The following is a 27634-nucleotide window of genomic DNA, read 5'->3' as shown; positions in this document are numbered from 1 at the left end:
GGGCCTAAATTTTTGCCCAAGCCCAACCTAGATAAAAATGCTAAAATCCGGCCTCAGTTCGGCCCCGCCGTATTAAAATTATTTTATTTTATTTTTTATATAATTTTTTAAAAATATAATACATCAAATATACTAAAAACATTAAAATAAATGTTCCCCAATAAATTTAAAATAAATTTAAAAAAATCTTTATACATAAATAACACTAAGATAGACGTAACTTCTAAAATAGTAGCAGAATTGACAATAAAATAAGAGTTATATAATACTCAAACAATAACAATAAAATAATAGCAACATAATTGTGAAATGGTAACAAAATAATGAGAAAACAACAAAATTTCTTTTTTACAAATTCGGGCCAAATTGAGCTAAACTCAAAATTTTTTTACCTAAATCCATTTATCAAGTCTATATTTTTTTCTAAACCATCTTACTTTTGACCGGCCTCGAGGCCCATGAAAACTCTAATTATGCGATACAAAGGCATACAAAAATGATGATAAATGATAAAAACAGCAATACATTAATATTTGCCAACCAAGAGTCAATCATCTCCCTCTACAAAAGACAAGCGTTTTTCTGAAATCTACCATCTTTTGATCAAAGCAAAAACAACCAGAATTCAATGGGGAAGAAAGCTGTGTTGATTGGAATCAACTATCCAGGCACAAAGGCTGAACTGAAAGGCTGCATAAACGATGTGAAGAGAATGTACAAATGCCTTATAGAACGCTATGGATTCTCTGAAGAAGACATCACGGTATTGATAGACACCGATAATTCTTATGATCAGCCCACAGGGAAGAACATCAGAAGGGCTTTGAATGATCTTGTGAGATCGGCTGAGCCTGGGGATTTTCTGTTTGTGCACTACAGTGGCCATGGGACTAGGCTTCCTGCTGAGACTGGGGACGATGATGATACTGGCTACGATGAGTGCATCGTCCCCTGCGATATGAATCTCATCACTGGTTTTCCTCTCTCTCTCTCTCTCTCTCTCTCTCTCTTCACTATGCATGCCGTAGGTTATAGATCTGTATTTCTCATCATTGGATTTAGTTTTGTTCTAGTTTAGGGTGTCCTTGTTAGACTCAGGCATTCCAGTTCTGTTACTGATACTTTTGGAAATGAAAATAGAAGAAAAGAAAGAGTAGTATGTATGATCCATACTTTTTGCGGTTTTGACTGAATTTGTGGATACGATCGTGGGCTTGACTCTGGTTAACAACCACGCACTCCTCATACTCCATTGCATTGCTAAAGAAACATAAATGCTTTGGATTATAGGGTCTGAGTTCTGGAATTCTGTGTTATCTGACTGATTGGCTTGTAAAGCCTGCTTTGATCGATCTAAATAGATAATTATTCCCATGGTTTGTCTATGGTGTGGTTAATGAGTTGATAAAAGGTCAATGGTGGTATTTGGTTGTGAACAGATGATGATTTCAGAGAGTTGGTGGATAAAGTCCCGAAAGGTAGCCGCATTACAATCGTATCAGATTCATGCCACAGTGGGGGATTGATTGATGAGGCCAAAGAGCAAATTGGTGATAGCTCTAAGCCCCAAGGTTCAGAACCAGAATCAGAATCAGGTTCAAGTGGGTTCAGGAGCTTCTTGCACCACACTGTACAAGATGCATTTGAATCTCGTGGAATTCATGTTCCTTCTAGATTACGCCACCGCGACCACCACCATGATAAGGAAGAGGTGGATGACAGGGGAGTGAATGAAGACTATGATGACAGTGGCTACGTCAAAAGCAGATCTCTGCCCCTCTCAACTCTAATTGAAATGCTCAAGCAGAAAACTGGCAAAGATGATATTGATGTTGGGAAGCTAAGGCCAACCCTTTTTGATATGTTTGGCGAAGATGCAAGCCCCAAAGTGAAGAAGTTCATGAACATCATTATGACCAAACTGCAGGGGAGTGGCGATGACGGTGAAGGGGGTGGTTTCATGGGGAAGGTTGGGAATCTGGCACTACAGTTTCTTAAACAAAAGCTGGATGATGACGAAGGATACGGGAAACCGGCACTTGAGACTGAAGTGAGTAGCAAGCAAGAGGCTTATGCAGGAGCTGGTAAGCACTCTCTTCCTGACAGTGGAATTCTTATCAGCGGCTGCCAGACCGACCAAACTTCAGCGGATGCCAGCCCATCAGGGAATGCAAGCAAAGCTTATGGAGCACTTAGCAATGCTATTCAAACCATAATTGCCGACTCAGATGGCTCAATTACTAATAAAGAGCTTGTTCTGAAGGCCAGGCAGATGCTCAAAAAACAGGGCTTCACTCAGCAACCCGGCCTTTACTGCTGCGACCATCATGTCAGAGCTCCATTTGTCTGCGAATTCTAATCTTTTATCTGCAAGCTTCAGAAACAAATAAAGTCTATGCTTTGGTCAGAGAATTGTTGTTGATGAGATTGTACTGCTTGTCTTTCACTGTTCGCTTTATCCATATATTTACAGTTTGTGTGCTTCTGGACAATGAATGGATTTTGAACAAAAATGATTAATCTATTGCAGCTATAACTTGAACAAACATTTAGTTACAAGTTAGCTCTCAAGTTATTTCAGGTTTTGCTACAATGAATACACAACCTAGGGAGCTATTCAGTCTGTTTGCCCTTGGCGAAAATATTGATATACAAAATTATAGCAAAAAAATAATCAGTATGAATAAGGCTGCACGATTCCAAATAATGGTGCTTCTTCCACTATGAAGCTTAGCATAGGATTCCTCTATGTCCCTTTGACTAAATTTCCTTTTATGCTTCAAAAACCTGTCACAAAACTCAACAAAAGCCGTATCAAAACTCACACTTAGGAGAAGAATGGCCGCTACTTGCTTTTAATCTTCAATATCTTGAACCCACGTCAAATCTGCATCCAAAGAGTTACAGAGATCTCAGTATGAGATAAATATATATATATATATATATGCATGTCATTTAAAAGATTTGAAGATTTGTCAACTCATTTCACTTTCTTCTAGGAAGAACATAGAACTAAGAGCTTTCAACAGTGAAATAAAAGAATAATAAGCCCAAATAAAATCAACACAATCACAAGAATTATATAATATATCAGATTTAGTATGCATGCATCAAGCATGTGCCCGGAAATAGAACTGGTGGATTAGGAGGATCATGGCTCCCATGGCTTTTACAAGTTTATTGTTTAACCACCAAGGTTTTCTTCATTTTTCTTATCAGCCCTTTACTCATGTTTATCAGAAGTAAGGTCAACAGACAAGAACTGCAGGAATAAATGTTCCCACTCAAATATGAAGACTCGATGAAATTTACAAAATCACAAAGATTAAACAACATCCTTGACTTTGTCCTTTTGCCGTCTGCATGCATGTTCTGAATGCAGAGATAAAGCAAAGGGCACCAGGATTATTATGCCCCCAGGTTTTTCGAGTCTGCAATTTATCTTTAATTTTCTTATTAACTCTTGTTTCACGGCCCCAACAGCTTTATAAAAAAAATTCAATTAGCATTTAAGCTCTTCAATGTCTACTGGAAGAAACCCCTTGCAATCAAAACATATTATTCATATCAATTCTCACTTTTAACATTTACTTCTCTAGTTGCCTGCATGATCATTTCTTTGCATAGTACTAGACCATGAAATACAATACAATGGTTTCTATGCAAATAATTTTAAACTAAGTTAATTGTTTTTAGAAGTAGAAAATTTAATTCTTAAAGAGAAACCATCCCCCTTAACTCCAAATGTTGACACTAGCCCTTTCTGCATGAGTGAAGGTGTACTTTATAGAAGAGTGTTTGTACTGCAAGCAAATGCTCACAAGTGTATGACAAAGGTGAATGATTGAGAAAGAACCTTGGAGTACAGTTTCAACTGCTGCATTTGGAACAAGAAGACCAACAATTCGCCGGTTATCTGCAGTGGTTTCTAGCCGTACAACACGAAGTCGCCTATGGCTGAGACGAGCCTGAAAAGATAACAAGTTTTAGTTCTTGGAAAGTAATTAACAAAATAAAATCACAAAATTGAACATCAGAAAACTTGAGTCTTCCACAAGATCTTAAAAATTTTACTATTTTAAATGAGGCATATAATTTAAACAAAATAAAATCTCTAGTTATCAAACTAAACCGTGAAGCAAAATTAGTTAGACAACAGAGAATGCAGATCTCAATTCTCAAACAAGTATATGGATGGCCAGATAACTGACAAGACTCAAGACATATATCAAATAAATATCGAAAATCCTCAATCCTAACACTAAATTTCTTGAGTGCTCTTTCCTAAATTACAATAATATAATATCCCCAAACGACATTGCCTCCTACAACTGATTGATTCTAAAACCATGACATTCTTTATGAGCTCTATCTTTTGAACTGTGGGCAGCAGATTTTGCAGATAAAAGTACACATGGCTTGCCCCACACAACAAATAGCTGCACGAAGTGATTTCTAGGAATGAACAAAGAAAGAAAAAGCAAAATTGTAATTTTGGTAAATGGCAGTTATTCAACGACTGATTTACTAAAATACAAATACTGCATCTATCTTAAAAGATACCAAATTCATGTATTTATTATTCAAAATGTTTTCAGAACAAAGCACACAAAATTCAGATTGGAAAAGAAAATTCTTCATTATGCAACTTCCAAGGAATTATTACTAAGAGCAGACCACACATAAAGTTACCTGCTTAGAAAGGGCTTTCTCAATTGTGCCCCAAACCGGAAGAATGAGGCCACCCAAAACATTAACTTCCTGGATTCTTCTGCCGACAGTACAGAAATTGCCAAGCTTACAATTGGGGCCATGCATGCACTGACACAAATGAAACAACAACCCATGGGAAGGTCATGTTCAGCAAATTTGGGTTTATCAAAATAACTAAAAAAAAATACAGACCTGTTGATAAAGATGAACCAGTTTTACAATGGCGAGAAACCTTTTACACTAAACTATTTTGATTAATCAGACTACAGTGAATTTATAATATAAAAGTCATGTCAACTGGTCTTTAAAATGTTATCAATTGAAAAACTATTATTTTCATTATTCAGAAAAACTTGTTTGTTTTTTTCATGTTCTAAGAGTCTAAAAACAAAGTTTACAACAATTGAGAAACCTTTTACACTATATTATTTCATCAAACGGGTTATGCTGAATTTATACCAGTCATGTTTGAAAGATTATCAATTGATTTCATTTTTATTTTTTGTTATTTATAAAAATTAGAAGTTTTGCATCATATCAAAATAAAATATTTTAAGACAGTGAAATTTGATATTTTCTAAATACCCGTAAGCTATAAACCAACTTAGGTGCTTATACCCTAACCATCCTAGCTAAAATCCTTAGGCTGATTATTATTGAAATAGATTATCAAGTGCCATTAACTGAAGATTTTCCTAATCACTGCATCTCTAGATAACCAAGGAATTTTCTTTATATAATAGATTTTATCCAAGAAAAGGAGGATATTGATATTAGTTATTCTAAGAGAAAGATTTCAGTACTTCGGATACAACAGAGACCAATAAATATAAACACTCAACATTCCAAAAAAGAGACCATCTAGGAAGCTTTGTCATGAACCCACAACACAGGTAAAAGGATATGACATGATATTTCTATAATTTTGGACTTTGCGATGAAGAAGTAGAAACAAAGAATCTTTTTTATATTTATTTTATAATTAATATAATACAAACATTGATAACTTCCATATCAATTTCTTCACAGAACTTTCTAATTATTAAATTTCTTTTCCCCAAATTCTGTAGTGTAAAAAATCGGAGGTAAAATGCCCAATCCAAATAAAGCCAAAATTATCTCAATCCATATTCAGAAGCCTGCAATGCATGTGATCTAAAACGTGCCAGTGCTTATAAATCTTTATATCAGCCAGAGAATAAATTTAAAAAGCTAAAACATAAAAGGAAAAAGTTTCAAAGAGGAACTTCTATGAAGTTGAAACTGATTTAATATGTTTTTGAGTTTAAAATATTGATTTTAATGATGGATTGTTCGGTTTGCACTCATTGTGGTTCCTCCCATTTTTGCCCAAAATTGTAGATTCCACATTTGGAAGACCAAATGTGGAACCTCCAGCCTTATCCCTTCCACGCTGGAGATCAATTGACCTATTTTTTGCAGGATCCATGCATATCATGTATGTACTCTGCTGTGTCAGGCACAAAATCTGACACCGGTATGATGAGGTAAATGGCAAATCAATGCTTCATAGCAGACCATTTAATAGCAATTGTTTCTTTTTCTTATTTTAATTATAATAGCATTTAAACATACCTGTTTGGATGAAACTTCATATTCATCTTCCCACCCGCGACGAGCTTTCTCTAGCAATGAGATTCTTCTGTATTTGTTCTTCAGTTCTGCCAAAGTCATTTCCCTGGAAAGTTGAAGTCAAAGTGGTTAAGTAAACAGATTCTAATACAAGTTCAATCTGAGACTCGGTTACAATTTAGCTTTAAAGTAATACCTTACTGACTCTCCAACGGCTGGACGGACTATCTTAAACATTCCAGAAGCGGAACTGAAATAGATTTTAGTGCGAAAAAGTTATTTGTAACTGAAGTGGAAAGTTCAATCAATGTTTACAACAAAATACAGTTAAAACAACTGTAATAATTATACTATTTTAAAGACCTGCACATAATTCCTATGACTTGTGTTATTAATAATTCTAACTCCTTATGCTACACGATCAAGTCTTGCAAGAAGGAAAAAGAATACCTCTCAAATGCTAGAACAAAATGACGTCTTCCTAACCATTCCCTTTTAGACTCATAGAATCCATCATTGGCTGAACCAAGTCCATCCTTCTTCTTCTCGTCGAGCATGGTACTTGCAGACTACCACACAATTAAATCACAGAGCTATGAGCATTAAACTTGTCCAAATAAAACAAACCAGTCAGAAAGTCAAGTGCATAAAAGAAAGAAATACCTCCCATGTGATTCCACGATCCAATGTGAAAGTAAACAGCACAGTTGATGCCCCAGACATTTGATCAACGTGGACAGTCTGTTGGAAGGCAATAGTTAGCTTAATCTAACTACACAAAGTAAATCACTAAATCTGGCAAGAATTAACCTTTGGGTTTCCTTGTAATTCAATTATGTTAGCTTTCATGTCAACAATTCCAGAATCAAGATTTCCTTCAATTCTTGCATTCTGAATCAGGACATCCAAGATACTGATGAACAACTCGAATAGCCTGCATTTCAATTGCATGTAGTCAGCATACTAAATGCAACCTAACAACAACATAGAATGTGTTTTAGCCAACAAGATACCTATTCTGAATATCAGGTGGCAGTCCTAATAGACGATTTAGGAAACGACCAACGTCATGCATGTCTGAATCAACTATTCGGCCAGAGAATTTTCCGTTATCCTTCCCATTACCTATAGCAAATAAATGGTAATAAAACAAATAAATAGGCCATTAGAAGTCAATGATTAATGGTCTATTTTCTAGAGATCAACAGAAAATGACATAAATGATTAAAAACTGTTTTACTCATTTGAATTGCAATAAGATTGTTACCAAGAACCGTATCCCTAACAATTCCAACAGAAACAAGGGCAGCTTTTGCCTTTGTGATAAAATCTTGAATTGTTTCTGGTTTTTCCGATGAACATCCAGGAGGCACAACAGGCAGATTATCCTGGAAACCACAACTAAAGTTATTTCCCCCATCATTTTTCTTTGTACATGTAGTTCTACTGAAAAAACATTACAAGAACCTGCTCCATAATCCCTCTATACATCACCATCAATGCCTTTTTACCATAAGAACTATCATAGTTGTAAGCACTCAATGTAGGACCCGCCCTGCAAATTATCAGTCATATTATAAGAAAAAAAATCAAAGAAACCGTAATTATAAAAGTTAACCAGCCATTCATATAGATGTTTAGGTTATATAATGATTAAGGCGTCTAATAGCATAAATTTGAGCAGAAAGAACTTTAAAAAAATTCAAGTTGATAAACCACCGAAAATGAAAACTTCTGATGGATTAATATTTCCAATGTGTTTGGTAACTTATTTTAAAACAACTTAAATGTAAATTTTCAATGAGAATGTGTTTAAAATCTTTAGCTAAAATGCTATAAAATAAATTCAATCATGCTTATTAGGAAACTTGTCATCTTAATTACATTAATCTTTGCGTTCTTTCCTTTTTCTTTTTACTTTTTTACATTCTACATTTGATTTATATAAAAGATCAACAAAGAAAATATTTATTTTCAGTAGAATACCAAACAATTTTTAATAACGTTTTTTTTTCCAAAACTAAAGATTAAATACTTGATTCTATTTTATCAAACACCACTAAAGTTAAAATTCCTCCTGAAAATTTAAACACAGTCGAATTTCCAAAAGTTCCTTGATTATGTGAAATGCGATTTGAATACTGAAGTGAATGAACTTAGCATGTCAATTTATTCAAATATTAGTTTTTAACTGATGTATGGGGGAAGCCAAACCAGTAACCATATATGTCCATGGCTTAACCCTAGGTTTGGATAAATAATTATAAAGGAAAGGGAAAGAAAGGAGGATTAAAGAAAGGATATTATGCATGTTTATTTTGTTTAGATAGCTAAAATTACTAAAGAAATATTTACAATCTTTGTTTGGTTCAACTATGGAAAGTAAAGGAAATGATTGATTCTAATTTTTTTTTCCAATTATGTCCTTTTGTAAAATAACTTACGTAAAAAATTGATATGATAAAAAAGTAATTTACATCTTAAAAGTAACCTCACTTTTCTTTCCCTAACTTTCCCCCCCAATCTGGGGTAGTTAAAAACTAAGTAACCCAAGGGAAAGCAAGGGAAATACAACTCCCTTGCTAAAATAGAAGAAACTATCCAAACAAAGCTAAGGATGTTACTTTCCTTTCCTTTCCCTATTTTTAATGCAATCCAAACATAGTGTAAGTTCTTTTATGAAAAATGTCTCTGAGAACATATTTGCAAAAACAAAATTGAACTAACCTGCGATCTCCCTGTGTCAAGGCTCCAAGAGATTCTAACCTCTTGGCAACAATCGATGCAAACCGCCGTTCTCCACCAAGATTGGTAAAAAGTAGCCTGCAAAGCAAATCTAGTCAAATAATAAATTGCCAAAACATACATGTATAGTCCCCATTATGAACTTTGCAACCAACTGCATTTTTGTACTAAAATATGCCTTTTGACTAGTCAAGTTTGACAGCACTTTTAATATTTGTGTTACTCAATGCATGAGAAAAGAAAGACTGCCATCAAAGAATAATCCAACAGATCAATTCAACTCCTACTGATTTCCTGTAGGCATACAAAAATTCCACTCATATAACTTCACTAAATTGCAGACTAAACAATACCAACTATAGTCAATGAAGTCCTACCCAGCAATATGAACGTAGGTAAACTATCATTTTCACAGTATATTTGAGATCATAAATTTACATTACCAGTGATCCACATTCTAATATAAACATTTTTCCTTCCAACCCTCAATTCCTTGTTTTTAACTCCTTAATAGATATCATGCAAACCCTTATATTTATGCATTCATTAAACCTTCTAAAGCCACTTTGTCCATCTTCCTAACCATGACCCTTAAAATAATCCATGACCATTCATCTTTTAAACATCTACATTCCAATCATGCTAAAAAGCCAATTTCTTGACATCATTTCACATGCCACCATAATGATGTGATTCTAGAATGCACAGAAAAGCCATTAAGAAAAGATAATACCGAGAGCAACCTCTGATTTACAAATTAAAAGATGAAAAAGTTGACATACAATGCAAAATTCAAGACAAACAAGTTGATGCCATAATAGCCTACTTTTCACATTCGACAGATCAATAAGCCCACCTGTATTCAGGTGCAGAAGCTTGATTGGAGCGATGAGTTCTTCCAAACTGTTGAATTGCTCGGTCAGCACTCCAAGGAAGTTCCAATGTTAAATGAACCCTTCTTTTCTGCAGAAATATATCACTTAGCGGCAATGGGAAAGGAGACTAAACCACATGTTACATGACATTTCTTAAAGTTCACTCGAGTCTATAGTTCATCTCTCAGAAATGAAGTGCATTACAGTATGAAAAACTGGTAAGATTATTTTTACAAGCAATACCTGATTCAGTGCTCTTCTATCTGCCTGCAATGATACACCAGCTGATCCAGCTTCAGATATGATGGCAGCCAACTTTTTACCATCCATAAAGAGCTGCTTCTCATGCATATTGACCATTTCCATTGTCACTTCCTTCCTAAAAATAGGTGGGAGGAATGACACCTTAGGTAACCTTCAGTATAAGGTCAACTAAAGCTGAGAGAAATAATTACTAAACTCACGTGTTCCGTGCCTGGTAAGTCACACCTTTCCCACTTGAAGCCCTTACAAGCATGCCGCGCCTCCCTGTCATTTCCGCAACCTTATCAGGACCTCCAAGCTGCAAACTCATTGAATACATAGTTAAAAAGGACAAAAATATAAGGAAAACATAGATACAATAGTTTATTGGTGACAAATTATCACCAATGAACAGATATCATGGACCCAAAGCAGACAACCAGGATAAGCAATAACATGCTAAAGCGACAACTGAGACTAAAACTTCTCTCCTGCTTCCTTGTTTAACTTCTTTTATTTTCTTTTATTTTCAAGTGTGAATGATTTACCACAGGCTAAGCTTGTCGAAGAAGGATCTTCCCTCCCTCATCTATTATTTGGAGCAAAGGGATTTAGTTGAAGCCATAGTTTGGTTCAAAACACAGAGAAGAACAAAGATGGGTCAATCAGTTTACTGTTCATTTTTGACCTTTTTCTTAAAGATATTAATTTCTCTTAAAGATATGAGTCAAATGAGTAGAAATTAAGAATGCATTGGAACATAAAAAAAATGAACATGCACCTTGTGTCAGCATAGTAGTAGAAATTAATATGATATTATAGTTGACAAATTACAGCGCATTCATCTAGTCTTCTCTCAACAGGATGTTTTGGTCAGAACCCTAACTGACAAATCATCCAAATTCAAATGAATTTCCACCATTTCTTTTTTCAGGAAAAAAAATTTCCACTATGAAAAGAAGGGGGGAAGAAGGAGACTAATCTCTAACAAATTAAAAAGGTCTGCAATAAGACTCCTATGTACATTGCATTGAAGAGACCAAAATCAAACAAAACTTCAGAAATTTGGTAAAACTAGCACTTCTTGGCCATATATTCCTCAGCCTTTAGTCAATTTTCTTTAAATGTATCACAATACTTTAAGTTGCAATATCAAAATATTTAAACAGGTTGTTCAGGAGATAACTACACAGGTTGTTCAGGAGATAACTACAAATAAACAGCATTCATTCACTAAATCCTTGGGAAAGAAAAACAAGTATGCAATTTTAATGTCTAGCATTATCCGCTGACCTGCATGGCTGTTACATGAACCCCCAATAATTTCTAGATAGGAAATTACATTATAGAAAGAGACTCCCTTGAACTTGTAATCACTCATAACTGTTCTCTATTGGGGTCCATAGAAACTGGCAATTTGCAGGTCTAGGTAACTTGACTTTTTGAGTAAATGCCACTCCAGCATTGTACCAAAGAGACATGATAAATGTTACACTGCAGTAAAAGTCCCTTATCGAATTAACCATTTTCCATGAACAAAAACATGTCATGAAAGTTACAGAATGCACTGTAGTGGAAGTCCCTAATCAAATTAACCATCCTCCAAGAATTAGAACATATCATGAAATTTTACGAGCATCTAAAGGTCACAACAATTTATGTAACATGGGTAAAGGCTGACTCAGGTAAAAAATTGTTTCAGAAAGCCTCCAGAACATTAAACTAACTGTTTAAGCAGAACAAAACCATTCTTTGAAAAGAGAAAGTACAGGTAGAAAATAAATTTCAAAGTATTTTGGAAGCAAAGCAGGCTATGCCTTGGCCTTGAATCTCACATAGTCAATGACAAGCAAAAGAATTCAAAAGGCAAAAGATCACCCAAAACATACAAATTATTAGCAATCTTAAACACCATTGTAGACTTTTGAGAAGAGAACAAGAACTGTGACCAACCTGATCAATAATGTCATCCAAGGGATTGTTTGGAAGATCCAAAGAGCGAATTATATCCAAAATTTTTGATTTGCGCTGCAAAGCTTGTTCATACCTGAGCCAAAGTTTATAGGAAATTTGTTAATTCATCTCCAAATAAAATGAAAACAACACAATAACCCTCATCCACACTACTTTGAGAATATCATGAGAATGGAAGAACGTATTTACGAAAGAAACAACATGCAAACTACAAAAACCTCTTTAAAAGTTCCTCTATATATGCACGCCTTGCTTGCATGTATTCATCTGTTTTCTCCTTGCAGGAATAACATGACCACTTCTCAGGGACTAAATCTGTAATAGGTGGAACTAAACAAGCAGGATGCACAAGTTTCCCACAACAGGAACATTGGAGCAATTTCTTCCTCTCCTGGATTAATGATATCATAGCAGATGTAAAGAATTGCAGATAGTCAATGCATAATCAAGAAAAAAACAAATTACCTCTTCACTACTGCATATCTCACAAATCTGAAACTCATCATCAGATTCAGTAGACTCATGCCCAGAATCAGCTGCATTGATGAAGCAGAGACTTAGCTATGAAAACACCTAATTAGCAGTTTTTTTTATATCATTGAGTACAAAAATTAGAATATAAGATGAACAGAGTAACAATTTCAGCTCTAATCACCATGCAAGAAAAGAAATCAATATTACAAATCACATTATAATTTCAAAAAAGGTGCGTTTCAAATTATGCTATAAAAAACAGTAAATGACCTGTACTGTGAGTGTAACTAGAAATGGAATTGAAACTAATTATTAAAAACAGGTATAAAAGGAAATATAAATATAAATGGGTAAATCCTCTCCTTCACTTTTTCTTTTCTCCTTCAGACTAGCAGAGGTGTTTGTCATTTAAGACATAAGGTCCCTAAATTGCAGACTCAATACAATTGAGCTTATCCTGGTGTAGAAAAACTTACTATCAGATTCTTCATCACTTTCACCATCACTAGCAGGTTTCCATTTTGCAACTTTCCTAACTCTTCCTTTTAGTGAAACACCAGGCGTTGCAGAGTGCCGCTTTCGTTGAAGTTCCTTTACACTTTCATCTCCTAATAGAAGATCAGCAAATTACCAATAATCCAATCAGCACCGAGTGTGAAACAAGCCAGCCTAGAAACACAGATGCATCAAACCTTGGAGAGGTTCGGGCTTTTCAGGTAATGGATAGTTTTCGTCCACAAATTTCAGCAACAATTCTCGGGGTCCCGAAACAAAATCATCAAGTTCAAGACCCTATTTCATGAAAAGAGAAAAGATGAATAATTAAAGAGTGCTTAACAAAAAGCAAAACAAATAAAAACATACATCACTAGATAGAAAATAAGCAGAAGACATACATATTTGGTCACGGCTTCCTCAGTCCGTGCCTCCCCAGTACTCTGAAGGCCTATAACCACACACTTATCTTCCTTTAGTGCTTGCTTAGCAAGCCTCACTGTAGCAGGCACCTTAGCTGACATACACATGTGTCTAAAAAAGCGCTACAACACCAAATAGGGAACAGTTGCAACTATATGAAAAAATATACATATATGATAGGTTGCGATTGACAAAGAATACAGAAATGAGAAAACACTTAGCTTGCCATGCACAAAAACCCAGAAAATTCTCATACCTGATGGCTTGACCAATACATTCTCCATAATTGACTGGGGTTAGGCTTCTCATTACTATGAAAAGCACTTGCTGACAGCAATTCAACTCGAAGCTCTGCCCAAAGCTCTGCTGCTTTTTTATACATTGCCTAGGGAAAAAATATATGATCAGAAACTAAGAAGACCATCAGTCATCTTTTTGCCCAAGTGAGCAAGACGAGGAAGAATTTGAATGCTGTCAGCCCATTCCCACCCACTTGTTGTCAGATGCTAAAAGAAAATTAAAGATAAAAAATCTAGTAGCAAATAGATGGGAGATTATAATTGATAACAGTAGCAGCTTTACGACAAACATTTCACAACAATACTAGCTCAAAAAGCAGCAAAACAGAAAATAGAAAATATTCAGAACAACATATAAAATGAGAACCACAGTTCTGATGTTGCTCATAAACACCATAGTCCTTTTCCATCAATATTCATGATGTGCCCTTATGTGAATCTTTTCAAAGAACAAAATTATGACATTGGATTTTCAAAACTACATCAAGCAAGTTGAATCAAGTACAATAATGTTTTTCAAAAAGAAAATTTTGACAAGGTACAACATATTTTAAGAGGGGAAAAACTAAAAGAAGGATCATACATAGAATTGTATATATAGTGAACATCCGGAGAAAATTAGATAAATGAAAAGAGAGAATTACTAACAGGCACCTAAAGTCTAGATAAATAAACCAACAAGGCAATCCTTTGTACCGAGTATAAATGAAATTCAAAGCACTTACATAATTCCATATCTATGAAGAAACCGCAAAGCAACAAAATATATGAAACTGATAAAAAGAATCCATGAATTATCATCAAACAATTCAATATTAAGCTGAGAGTTTAGAAACAAATGAAGGATAACATTGAAAGACCACGCACAACACTTAATCCTCTTAAGCAGCATCATGGATGAGTCAGGGTAAGTTTTACCTTCAAAGGTTAGAAGTAACATAATTGAGAACGGAGAGATAGGTTTGCAAGAAAAGAATCCAGTTTAAAGAAAGGTTATGACTGGAAAGGAACCGGATTTTTTTTTTATATATTCTACATATGTTCAACTTGAAGGAAAATATCAAAAAGCTGTTCTTTATGCACACTCTTTGAGTGAATCTAACATCCTAGGTGGCCATCTTGCAGAAATGGATGTTAACAGAGTTGAAATTCTTTCAGTGTGGATCTATCTGGTTTTCTTGTGTGGCCTTTGCTTCATTTCTTTTAATTTCAAATCTATATGTCATTTTATGTCTTGTATTGTCAACCTCTTCACGGCTTTCATTTGGATTAATAAACATATTTTGCCCACTAGTTAATTGTTTTAAGAAATTTGACTATACAATGAGTGGTTTGTGGCCAAAAGGGCATAATGCTCCATGCATGCAGTTGACTACTTTGGTCATAGGAACTCCATGTCACATTCTAACTTATAGCAAAACATTCACATAAGTACCATATAATAAGTACTAATGGTTGAAAACAAATGCTGTTATTATTTGTCCTTGATTGCAAAAATGTCAAAAGCAGAGCCCGATCTGAGAAATTTGTAGAGACTAAATGCACATTATAGCTTATCACAGAGATTCCCAGAAAATTTCAATGTAATATACAGTATAGTCATATATAAAAGGATATTGATTTAACTATATCTGGCATACTCATTTGGAAAGAGGTAGTATAATTCAAAAAACAATTTCATTAGGAAGCATATGAAATAAACTTACATACCTCCATTTTAGCTTCTAACGGTGCTTCAATAACCTCAAACTCTGCTCCCTTATAACTCAGGGTACGACATACATACATTCCCCTGAAATTTGGAAGAAGATTGTGTAAGAAACAAAGAATTTATCCAGTAACTACTTTACAGAGACATTCTAACCATTTTACCTTGCTTTCATGTCCATTGCAACAAGTTCCAATGCCCCAACACCTCCTTTCTCTAAAGCAACTGTGAAAATATTCATTTTACAGAAAGTTTCAGCCAAAATTCTAACTAGTGGGAAACAATTTAAGGACATAACCAAAAGAGACTAGATCTCAAGCAGGCACATATGATGTGAAAAGTCATAAGCTGAGATTGGAGAAAACTAGATATTTACAATTATTAAGGAATACATCTCAGTATTGACTTGTGATTTGATTGCAGCTTATTAATAACAATGCCAAAACCTTATTTCTACATATAAATAAGCTAGTATTTTCATAGTATAGGCTTCTTTGAAGGTTACATGGAGTAAAAATGACTTTAAATTGCAGAAGGCAATTTTTTTCTTCTTTCATAAATAAATTGAGATAACTTTGCGAAAAAAAAAAGGTGCCTAAAATAATCTCAATTTTAGAACGCAAAATAGAAATAATATACACAGTCATTAATGCAATCGTTAAAAGAATTTGAAAATTAAGGATAAAAACATAAAATTTTAATTTGACAGGGAATTCAGAAATAGGGAAAAAAATGTGTGATGGTACATATTCAAAATAATACTTGCGAACCCAACAGAGGAAAAGAGAAAGGGCAGAGATTGGAAATCCAATTAATCATATGCAAAAACAAGGACAAAAGCAAAATACATAGAGAGTCGGAAAAATTTATCGATATTGTTGCACCATGCTAATAGAATTGTAGTAAAGCAACTAGCATAACAATTTCTTTTTTCATTATTTTGTCTAATTGCAATGTTAGATATGGTATTTATTAAGTGATTTCTAGTGCTTAAAATTCAATGTTCAGCAATGTTACATGGACTCTTGACTTTAACATCATGTATAATGTACCTGTGGAAAAGACTCTTGAGCACTTCAATATCATACAGCTGTGACATTGATCAACAAAATTAAGGGTGAAAACCAGAAACCCCCCTCTCAAGAACCCTAAAAGACACTAACCACCTGGTTGGTTCTAAATGTTCACTTTTCCCTCCTGACTTTTTTTTATATTCACTAAAATGCCCCCTTCTCACTAACCCACTGAAGAAAAAAACCAAGTCATATAATATTAAGAATGAAAATGACAAACAATAATTTAGAAACATCAACTTAGTCTAAATATGTTCATGATATCTTTTGCCATATATTTTTACACTTTCATCTTCCAGTCAAAGTCACACCTATCCACTTCAGCTATTTAAATCTGCTCTTGCATTGCATTTTTCAAACTTTCCCAGGGAAAATAAAATACTAGATAGCAATTCTAGAATAATGAATTCAAGTAAAAAACAAATCCGATTAGAGAAACAAAAAATCTAAAACCTGAAAAAGACAACTAGGGAAAATGAGAGATATTGCTGTAGATTTAGCACTTAGTAGGAGACACTTAAAAGGGAATTTTAAAAAATTATGGAGAGAGAGAGAGAGAAGCTAATGTGTACTGAAAGAATGAAAAGAGAAGACGGGGAATTTGAAAAAGAATATAGCTAAATAAAATTAATAAAATGTCAATCTTAAGAACAAGAATTCAATGGTGCACAAATTCACATTTTCCAACAACAAACATGCTTTAAAAAAACTTTAATTTGCACTAAAAACAAATTTCAATGCAGTAATAAGCAAAATTTTTCAAAATATTAATGAATTAGTTTTCTGGCTGTAAATAAAGAAAACCCCTTCTTAACAAGTATATATGGAATAAAACATCTGTTTCTTGTTTCACATCTTTGTTTTCAGCAGCAAAGAAAGAATCAGCTAAATACATTCATAACCAATTTCTATCTATGGACAACAAATGCAAAACCAAGATGAAAGAACAGCAATAGAAAAAACATAACATTTTAGACAACAAAACCACCTATAAAAGTAAGGATTTGAAGACCACCATTCATACAAAATTCTAAGAGCCAATGGTACAACATCTAAAAGTTTCTAACCAATATAAGACAATTTTCACCGCCGGACAATACTGTAAATGGTCGATTAATCATCATGCTTCCTCACACAGAAAATAATGCCAAAGCTACATGGAAGGTCCCATCAAGAACCATAGTCATTCCATATGCCAAGCTAAAGTCATTATTATTACTTGAAATACCTTTGATCAAATTTCTTGGTGTATCTACTGCACTCAGCAATCAATTTGCAATTATGAAAGACAAACTAAAATCAATTCAGACATAATAAAAAAACACAGGGATAATTGATTCAAATATAAAGAATCAATTTACCAAGTCCAAAGACACAGTAGCACAAGTATCATCAGGCATTTGCATAGCTCAGTTAAAAATCCATAATTTCTCTTGCTTAATGATGCTACTTGATATTGCATAATATCATTGGCAGGTGGTGAGTAGAGTTTCCAACCGAAAGGATTTGATGTGCTAAGGTTCAGTAGTTTAATATTTGACATGCCCTCAAGGAGGTTTAAAATCAACATATTCACTTAAAATGTAAAGAATCATGAATATCTACTTCTGATTTTGTTTTCTTTTTTTTTTTTTGAGGAGGGGGGAGGGGTTATAAGTATTTTGAAAACTACAGATGAAATATCATGAAAACAGAATAAGAGATAAATTAATTCCCAGTCAACAGATAACCTAAATGTAATGTGAGCAAAAAACAATCTAGTTATCACTGTACTTTCTTCCTCACCATAACCCTTAATTTTATTCTTTTTTTCCCCTTGCTGACAAACCATAACATTAATTAATTGTACTAATTTTCTTGGTTGTACAAAATATTTGACTGGAATATGACAAGGTATAAAAAAAATGGAATATGGAACGAAGAAAACTGTCACTAGAGGGCATAAGATTAAACCTAAAAAACTCTGGAAATCAGGGAAACTTGTTCCAGCTCCCCAAAGACCAAGCCTGATCATATACCCCATATTGCGTGGTTCAGATGCCCCAGTTGCAGAGCAATAAATAACCCGTGCTTCAGGAAGTCGAGCCTGTAATTTTAGCAAATGCAAAGCACCAGTTAAGGAATTTCTAGGAAGACAATTTTCCATTATTGGAAGCTCATGCATATGCCTATGGTCCAGCATGAGGGTATATGAACACTTTTTCCAAGGCAATCATATTAGTTAGAAAGTATTATCTTTAAGACTTCTTCATGGCTGATTATAGAGCCAGATGTTAAATATTTTAAGAGCTAGAGATATCCTACATAACAAGGTTCAAAAGCTTTAGCTAATATGGAACTCCACATCACAATCATATTCCAACAATATTCACAACGTCCTTTCTAGTTGTTTATTCCTCATAATGATCATCCAATATTAAACTAATTGCTCTTAGTTAAAAAAATTAAGCATCCAACATAAACTACTTGGATAAATGTAAAGAATCTAAACTTGAAAATAAAGCTATATAACACATCTTAATTAGATAACACCACTTACCACATCCCTCTTTGTGCAAACCCAATATGAACTAAAACAAACAGGCCTACCATGTCGCCAATGATTATGGGCTTCAATCTTACAAGCAATTAATAATATAAACAAAAATTCAATACCATGTTAACCTAAAACTAACCTTTGATAATGCAAGCTAGAGACATAATGTAAGTATAAGGTCACAACTAACTCTAAACTTAATCGAGACAAGACACACCACTAAGCAAGAAGCATCACTTTTCAATTCCCTCCCCATATTTTACATATTTTCGTTTTCTATGTTTAAAATAGTGGAATTACAATCTGAAAATTTGTTTCTCCTACCCAATCAAAAAATACAAAATATTATAATATAGTCAGGCATAACTTTGAATATTTCCAAAAGTCTATCCATTAGTAGTATTAAATAAATATGCCAAAAGCAACCTGTATATTTTTCTTTATGACACTCAGTTCTAAAAATATGGAGCACAAACTTCTCTTGTAGTTGTTTTTATACGTATTTCAATACCAATGATCGCCTCCAAGCTTACCTATGAGCTTTTTGGCTAAGCTTTCCAAACATAAGAGGATAACAAAGGAAAGAAAGCATTGGTCGAGAAAAGCATGTCAGTTGAGGGACTAAGTTACCTACCATTATTTTATATTTTATGGGTTTGACTATACAAGTGTAATATTTTCATATTATTACACTATTTTAGATTATATAGGGTATTGTATATTGATCAGTATTTTACTTATTTTCCAAGCATTAAGATTTTAAGGTTATATTAGGTATTTTGTGTTTTAGAAGGGTTTGGGGTTTAATTAAAAATAATTATGTTATTTTAAGTAGATAGCTTTCGGATGATGGATATTTGAGACTTTGGGATGGGATCATCATTTTCTCCATCTATTGATTCCTTCTAGTTTTCTCCCCACATTTCATCTATTCACCTAAACTGCTATCTATCTACAATTTTCACTTCAAACTTCTATTTATTGCTTTCTCCTTGCTCTAAATTAAAGACCTGAAGATGCCATGATTTTCCTTCCAAAATGCTCAGGTTTTTCCGTACTCTAGGTCAAGTGTTCCCCAATCAACGGAGAATGACAATGGAAAAACATTGTTTAGGGATTTGTTACCTAGAACTTTATTTTAAAATTTACAGGCTCAATTATATTCATTAAATTTATTGAGGCTATTCTAGATCATTTGCACCACGTTTTGAATAAATATTATAGTTTTAACGCAGCTGTTAATACACCAGTTTAAAATAACCCACTTTTGGTTTCAAAAAAATTAATACACCTCTTAATACTGAATATCATCAATTGATTTCAAAAAAGTGTTTATCTGTATTTTTTTTTCAATATATAAAATTTTATATCTTGCTTTCGTAATTATAGAATATGAGATAATTTTTTTATTACAAAAGTTGACACAGACATTGTTTTATTTATTATTGATTCCACTGTTTTATGGGATAATTTTTTTATTAATAAATAGTTATTCAGGTCGCAGGTCAATTTGAGATCAAATTTATCTTGTCTAAGTCTAATCCGAGCTAGTTAGGGTCTATCGAACTTAGTGATAGCCCCACCCTTGGATAGATCTAATTAAAGTTGATGATAGTGTTATAAATTTTGCTAAGTTTGATTTATTGAGCTTTTTTATTAATGGAAAATATTATATTTCATAGGTTAATTATTTGTCCAACACCTTAACCGAACAAAGTAAAATGAGTGTATACATAGCTTTCAATTTATCTACCAAATATTAGACTATTTATTCATTTATGTTATTAGAACTCATTTTAATACATGTGTATTAAATAACATCTTACATACGTTATTACACAAGCAACCAAACAAGACACTGATGTCATCTTACAGTACTTATTATTCTACTTTCACCAAGTATTATGGGCTTTAGGTTATATTTAGTGCTTTGCATGTATCAAGCATTTAGATTTAGTTTTAGATAGTTTAGTTTCAATTAGCTTTTGAATGATGAATATTTGAGATTTGAGATGTTGAGAATCATGATTTTCTCCCAGAACTGATTCTTTTGGGTTTTCTCACCCAACTCTTATGCTTCTCCCCTCATTTCCTATATTTACCCTAATTGTTTTTGTCTATCTCTGATTACCTCTAAATTTTAATTTGCCATCTCTTTCTTCTACTTGTTCTAAGTAAGAAATGTTCCTCGAGCCTACTTAAATTCTACTAACATGTGAAAGAACCATAATAAAAAATCAATAATAATGTACAATGAATGGAGTAGTAAACAACCCCCCCCCCAAAAAAAATAAATAAATAAAAGCACTAACCTGAATTTCTAGAACTGCTTCACCTGTGCGAGTTGGCTGACTTCCAGCTTCTGGCACCAAGTTTTTGGCTTTGTGGCACTACAATGAAGCCATTGACCCTTAGCAATAAAAATAGAAAAATATATTGAAACCGCAGAACACTATCTCATGATGAAATCGACAAAAGAAAAAATTATAGAAGAAACTACCGAAGCAACAAGGGAGAATTCATAACAGTTCCAAAGGAAATAGTGTACCTCATCAAATATGACAAGTCCATCAAATCCTGATCCACACCACTGCACAAGCTGCTGCAGACGAGAACGACCTTTCTCAGAAGATGCAATGAGACTACTATATGTCAAAAATACAACTCCCTGATTGATCCCAACAGACTTCGAATCAAGCTTTGAATAAGGCAACTTGTTCAAAGCATGAACTGCATAAAGAAACAAATATTTACACATCTCACATAAGGCAAATCCAACCCATGTAACCGCACCGCTAAACTTTTTCTTTTTTATTCAACAACCAAATTTTGAACCAAAACATTGATTTAGGTAGATATTGCTGAATATATTGTGCACACACAGTACTATCGCTCTTTCCTGATATAAGAATGACATAGCCTCTCCTGATGATGAATGTGCTAACAAACTCAATTCATGCAGCCCTAAGTTACAAACTACCTAATGCAATTTAACCAAAAGAACTTTCAACCAGTAAGCAGACAGCCAGAAGGAGGAATACTCATAAACAGATGCTTGATGAAAGAAGGAAAACTTGATTTATAAAAGATAAAAAAAATAACCCTCTGAGACTACAATAACTTCATATACCTATGCTGATAGGTTGAGAAAGAGACAGAGTTGAGCTAAGTACCCCACATAGGGTTAAATCTCAGAACTTATCATTTACATCTATAGCATTGATCTTGAGTAAGGATAAGCTATAATGAATTTTAAGTAGTAAACATTTGATGAAAAATAGAAAAACAAAAAAGCAGATAATTTTAGTTTCATGAGTCCTACATAATCACTTTTGTGTAGCTACACACATGTTCTAGATCTTCCCACCAGATAAACCACAACATTTAAATAACTTGATCATTAAAATGGTGTTTTTGTAAAATATATACCCTTTTACAACTCATTTGCTAGGATCATGATTACCCCCATTTATCGTAAGTTTTGCAAATCAAAATGATAAATAAGAAGTTATTAGAATAAAACTACAAAAAAAAAAAAGATATTTTACTGAAGCAGCAAGCATACACACAGGAGTATAACAATATAACAAAAAAAAAACAAAACTAGGTAAATATTCAAAATTCCGAAGGAAACAATTATACAGATAACAGAAAGAAAGCATTTCTATCTGTTCAACCCATTCATTAAATCCCTTCACTCCATATTTATGTCATAAGCAGTAGTGCAACAATTTAATGGGCATTCAAACCTGTTAAAGGATATATTCAAGAGAGCAATTGTAACATATATTAGCTTCTAATATTTCTTCACTTTAGGTATTTACCTTCAATGCATGCTGCTCCAACATCATCCAAGTCTCTTCTTGCATCAAACTTCAAGTCAGAACCAACAGAAATCCATCTGTATAAGATCATCATAGTGAAGACAAGGAAAAAATGTGTTGTGGAACATGAGATAAATTACAATACAACCAGAATGCAGTAAAAACTATGGTGAAAGCAGTCAGCATGACTACACATGTTGCAAACTAAAACTTACATAGCTTTCCTCCTTGCATGATGCCAATTCTCCCATATTAACCCTGCAATTGTTCGACCTTTACCAACACCAGCTCCATCTCCAACAAAGAATCCTGCCCTAGCACCACTTGGTAGGTGCTGCAGGTGTCTCTGTCAACGATATCAAAAACTAGGTTACAACAGAAGAATATATTTACAATTGTTAACCATATTTCTGTCATAGAAGAGACCTGACAAGCATAGACCAATGTCTCAATCTGCAAGCATGACAAGGTCTTTGAATTTTCCAAATCATCCTTGATTCTTAGATCATAAGTAGGCTCAGGTGGCTGCACTGCAGATAAGGAAGATGTCTCCACAATAGGATCTGGATGAGGAGGGCCAATAGATAGTTTTGGAGGGCGCTGCCACATCAAATTCATATGAGTTAACAATTCCAAAGGCTTCAAATGAAAAGTCACGAAAAAAAGAAAGAAATGGAAAGATGGTAAAAGAAAACTTGTGTAGTCCTCTATAATGAATCTCACATAGTCAGTAAAAGTTTCTCCCACTGGCCCACCTTCATCTTCTTCTCTCTCCACTTCAATTGCTACCTGAAAAGTTTTAAAATCATATAGAAAATTGAAGCACGGGAATAAGGACAGGGATATCCTCATAAGTGCAGCACATACTGAAAGAAGAACCACTAGAAGGGGAATGTACTACCGTTTCCTTTTAGTCTGAAGGAAAGGGGTGGTAAAAGTGGTTGGTATATCCATATCTAACAACTAAAGGAAATTTTTTGCGCATGGATGCACCAATCCCACAATGAAGACCAACTAAAAGCTGGTATCTTGGCACTTAAAAAGGCATAGTAATTCATTATGGTATCCAATTCCTTCAAAACTGTTCCCTTCAATCAGTTAATTTTTCCTGAAATATTTCAGAGTTCTTTTTCTCTCATGAAGGAGCTTTCTTCCTAGGTTACACTTTCTATAATATTATTTTGTCTTACTAAATACAGATGCCCTCAATATGCTCAGCAGGCAAATTTGTTGCACTTGCAATCTTATGGAAGCAAACAAATACAAAAGAGTGAGTAACATCATCTATTCTTATCTTCAGTGACTCCCAAGATACACCTACATGCTACAAGTAGAATGTCAATACCATTATTTCTAGCATGCATTTGGTTGACATGAAACAGCTCAAGCTTATAAATTGACATCAATGCAACGATTAGAACCTAAAAGAACTATGTACAACAATTTGTTCAAGACACGTCACTTGTATATGGAAAGAATTTTTGGTTTTTATATTTCAGGCAATAAATTTAAATTGTCACTGAATATCCTAAGATTACAAGACTGTGGTCCTAATGGAAAAAATTTATTTAATTGTCTAAACTAAAAATTCAGCCAATGAAATGGCTCACAAACAAGGGGCGTGTTTCATGCAAACTTCAATAACTAGGTCATGTTTTCACATTTCTAATTACAATTAACATCACTTGTAGCAAAAGTATCAGCATAGTTATTGTTAGCTGGAAAACTTACAATAGCATGAAAAATAACACGGTAAAGTTAGAATTGGACAACATATATAACTGTAAGCACATAACCACGCACAGAGAGACAAAAAGAATAGCAGTGGAAAAAAAAAATCAAACAACTAAACTAACAAACACCATTAGTACAGTCATATTACGGTTCTGTCTTTTTTCTGTTTGATTTCGCTTCCTAAAAATATTTCTAAAAAGCACACGCAAATACTAAAAAGAAAAATCACAAAGAAATTAAAAACAAAGAAATGACTAACTTGCTATACTATGAAATAATTGCTCTAAATAAAAGTACGATCATTTAGTTCAAAACAGAATATCACAATTCACATTTTTAAATATTCAAAAGTGACATTCATTTTGCATTGAAAAACACTTTCTGATTTCTATTTCCAGAAGCTAAAAGCAAGAAGCAAAAGTAGCAATCAAACTCAACCTAGCTTAAACGATTCAATAAGCAACAGTGAACAATCATATTAAGACAATTTTTTGAAATGAAAAAAAAAAAACCTCGTTGACTTCCTCAGGAGGAAGAGGTGGACGGGGCTGCGGAGGAGGAAAGAGTTGTTTCATCTTGTTCAAATCGACAGCCAAATCGACTCCACACTGAGGGCAAGAAAACCTAGCCAGGCCATAAGGGACGTTGAGGATAGCCTTGCAATTAGCGCAGGGTAGTTGGATCTTGGTCGGATCGATTCCATGTGCGGGCACCGATGACTGGGTAGGCGGTGGATTATTAATGCGAGCCCTAGTCATAAGCTCCGGCGGCAGCATTTGGGGCAGCTGGCAAGTGGGACAAACGAATTCGGTGACGCCAGGGCCCACAGAGAGGATCATTCGACATCCGGCGCAGCGCACTTGGACACCAGGTGCGGCTGGCCCAGCGGCGGGGGCAGGGGGTGGTTGTTGAGCGAGAGGCAGAGGAGGGATTGACGGTTGGGGCATGATCAAAAAGGTGTTTGAAAATTGTTGATGGAAGGATTGAGTAATTGAGAGTTTGGGTTTCTGAGAGAGAAAATTGAAATTAGGGCGCCAACAGCCAACAGCAGCCGAAGAGCCCAGCCACTTTACTCTAAACAACGAACCCGACTAGGGATTGGAGTTTTTGGGAATTTTCTTCTGTTTTTAAATAATTACTTCTTTTTATTTAATTTCACTTAAAATGTTCTACTTCAAAGCCTCCCTTCCTCGTCTCGTCTCGTCTCTTCGTTTGCCAATTGCTCGCCTTGCCTTCCAACTTTATTTGTTATATACACCAAAGATGATCATGGCGCACGGCAAACACTTTGTTTAATGCATGCTGGGGAGAAGTCGGTAAAGCCAATTAAGAATTAGTTAGTTTTGCTGTTAAAAAAGGTTTTTTAGGATGTACTTGAATATGTTTAAGGTATTTCATAGATTTTATGCATTTAACTTTTAGATATTATATTTTTAATTCTTATAATTAGTGTAAAATAATTTTTATTTGAATTGTTAAATATAATTAAAATATATTAATTTATTGAACCATTCAAATATTATAATTAAAATATTCAAATCATAATTAAAGTATTTTAACATATTCAATATCTATAGTATTATTTATATCACTAACAAACTTTGTGTCATTGGTCAACCATTCATTAATTTTGTAAAAGAAAGTACGAAAATAACTTCTCATCTATAAATTAATTATATTATCACAATGGTACTTTTGCCTTTTATGCTTTTAATTAAACAAAAAACAATTACATATGATGATATTTAAACACATGTCACCAACATTCATTAAATCTTCTTTTTACCGCTTCAGTCAAAATTTTATTTTGATATTTTTTAATTTTATTACATAAATTATTTTACTCATATAGTTTGTATATATTGATAATGTCATTTAATAAAAATTTATAACTGTTATTAAAGCATTTGAAATAAAAAATTAATATATATTATAAATTAAACTTTTAACAATTTAATTTTTTCTTTAACAACCAATAAATTGATCATAACAATTTGTAGATAATATATAATTAATAAAAATATAATATATTAGATTATATCATAAAATTATATTATTTATAAAATTTTATATAAGAAATATAAAAATACTTGTTAGATAATTAATTAAATTTTATTGTTTACAATACTAGTTAATTTTTTTCTTTTCTAATGAAAACATGATAATTTAAATATAAAATCATTTAATATAACAATTGAATTTTTATTTATTATAAAATTCATTTAATAGAAGTCTTTTAATAAAATCGGGTTTCTTTTGATAAGTCAAAACAATTTTTTTACTAACTAATTTTTTAACCAATTATTTTAGTAAAATTAAAACTTATATTTATAATTATGATAAATCTTATAAATAATAAAAATTACTTAAAAGACAAAGTTAGTAACATAATGAACAATAAAGGTTATATTGGTTAGTTCAAAATTTCTCCAAACTCGTGATTTTATATTATATTAGTTTTAATATTTCATGTGTTATACGGTAGTATACGCATTTATGTTTTTATTATTTATTAAAATATTTTTATTTCATATAATTAACATATGTAACCATTATTAAAAATGATAAAATTATATAATATTAATAATAAAATAATTTTAAATAATAATTAAGTAATTTTACAATATTAAAAATATATATCTATATGATGTTTAAAAGATGGAGATACTGCAAATAGAGGTGATTATGGGCTGGGCCGGGCCATAACAAAATTTCAAGTCTGTTTGATAGGCTCAGGCTTGGATCGAAAAATTGGACTAAAATTTTGCCCAAGCTTGGTCCAGATAAAAAAGTTAAAACCCGAGCCCAGCCTGGCCTACCCGTGTTAATTTTTTTATATCATTTTATATATGTAAATAAATTTAAAAAATATAATACATCAAATACACTAAAAACATAAAAATAAATGTTTCCCAACAAATTGAA

General features: G+C 33.3%; 2 protein-coding genes across 2 annotated transcripts; one reads left to right on the top strand and one right to left on the bottom strand.

Annotated features, from left to right (window-relative positions):
- The first annotated feature begins 513 nt into the window (after positions 1–513).
- On the top strand, positions 514–2546 carry LOC105782259 (metacaspase-4). Its single transcript, XM_012606882.2, has 2 exons — positions 514–974; positions 1440–2546. The coding sequence occupies exons 1-2, from the start codon at positions 629–631 to the stop codon at positions 2357–2359; spliced, it is 1266 nt and encodes a 421-aa protein (XP_012462336.1). The 5' UTR covers positions 514–628; the 3' UTR covers positions 2360–2546.
- LOC105782258 (protein FORGETTER 1) lies at positions 2501–25932 on the bottom strand. The gene is made up of 32 exons (XM_012606881.2): positions 25222–25932; positions 23699–23764; positions 23402–23575; positions 23191–23321; positions 22976–23052; positions 21700–21881; positions 21464–21541; positions 18569–18701; positions 15707–15767; positions 15545–15626; positions 13792–13920; positions 13514–13657; positions 13310–13409; positions 13094–13225; positions 12609–12679; positions 12362–12534; positions 12123–12216; positions 10391–10488; positions 10170–10305; positions 9908–10014; positions 9034–9129; positions 7774–7861; positions 7574–7694; positions 7320–7431; positions 7117–7240; positions 6970–7047; positions 6757–6875; positions 6503–6556; positions 6310–6412; positions 4693–4821; positions 3857–3968; positions 2501–2887 (listed from the first exon to the last, which is right to left on the bottom strand). The coding sequence occupies exons 1-32, from the start codon at positions 25654–25656 to the stop codon at positions 2856–2858; spliced, it is 3771 nt and encodes a 1256-aa protein (XP_012462335.1). The 5' UTR covers positions 25657–25932; the 3' UTR covers positions 2501–2855.
- Between the last annotated feature and the right edge of the window lie 1702 nt (positions 25933–27634).

The sequence above is a fragment of the Gossypium raimondii genome, chromosome 13 (genome assembly GCF_025698545.1).
Source record: "Gossypium raimondii isolate GPD5lz chromosome 13, ASM2569854v1, whole genome shotgun sequence".
NCBI classification, from domain to species: domain Eukaryota; kingdom Viridiplantae; phylum Streptophyta; class Magnoliopsida; order Malvales; family Malvaceae; genus Gossypium; species Gossypium raimondii.
The sequence above is the reverse complement of the archived record's forward strand: the minus strand, read 5'-3'. Positions and strand labels throughout refer to the sequence as shown.

Excerpts from the sequence above, each read along its gene's own strand:
- LOC105782258 (XM_012606881.2), bottom strand. The coding sequence starts at position 25,656 with ATGCCCCAACCGTCAATCCCTCCTCTGCCTCTCGCTCAACAACCACCC. Across the intron at positions 10,306-10,390 it reads ACTTACCAGGCACGGAACAC|GAAGGAAGTGACAATGGAAA; the intron begins GTGAGTTTAGTA and ends ACCTATTTTTAG. Across the intron at positions 6,876-6,969 it reads ATCGTGGAATCACATGGGAG|TCTGCAAGTACCATGCTCGA; the intron begins GTATTTCTTTCT and ends ATTGTGTGGTAG.
- LOC105782259 (XM_012606882.2), top strand. The coding sequence starts at position 629 with ATGGGGAAGAAAGCTGTGTTGATTGGAATCAACTATCCAGGCACAAAG. Across the intron at positions 975-1,439 it reads CGATATGAATCTCATCACTG|ATGATGATTTCAGAGAGTTG; the intron begins GTTTTCCTCTCT and ends GGTTGTGAACAG.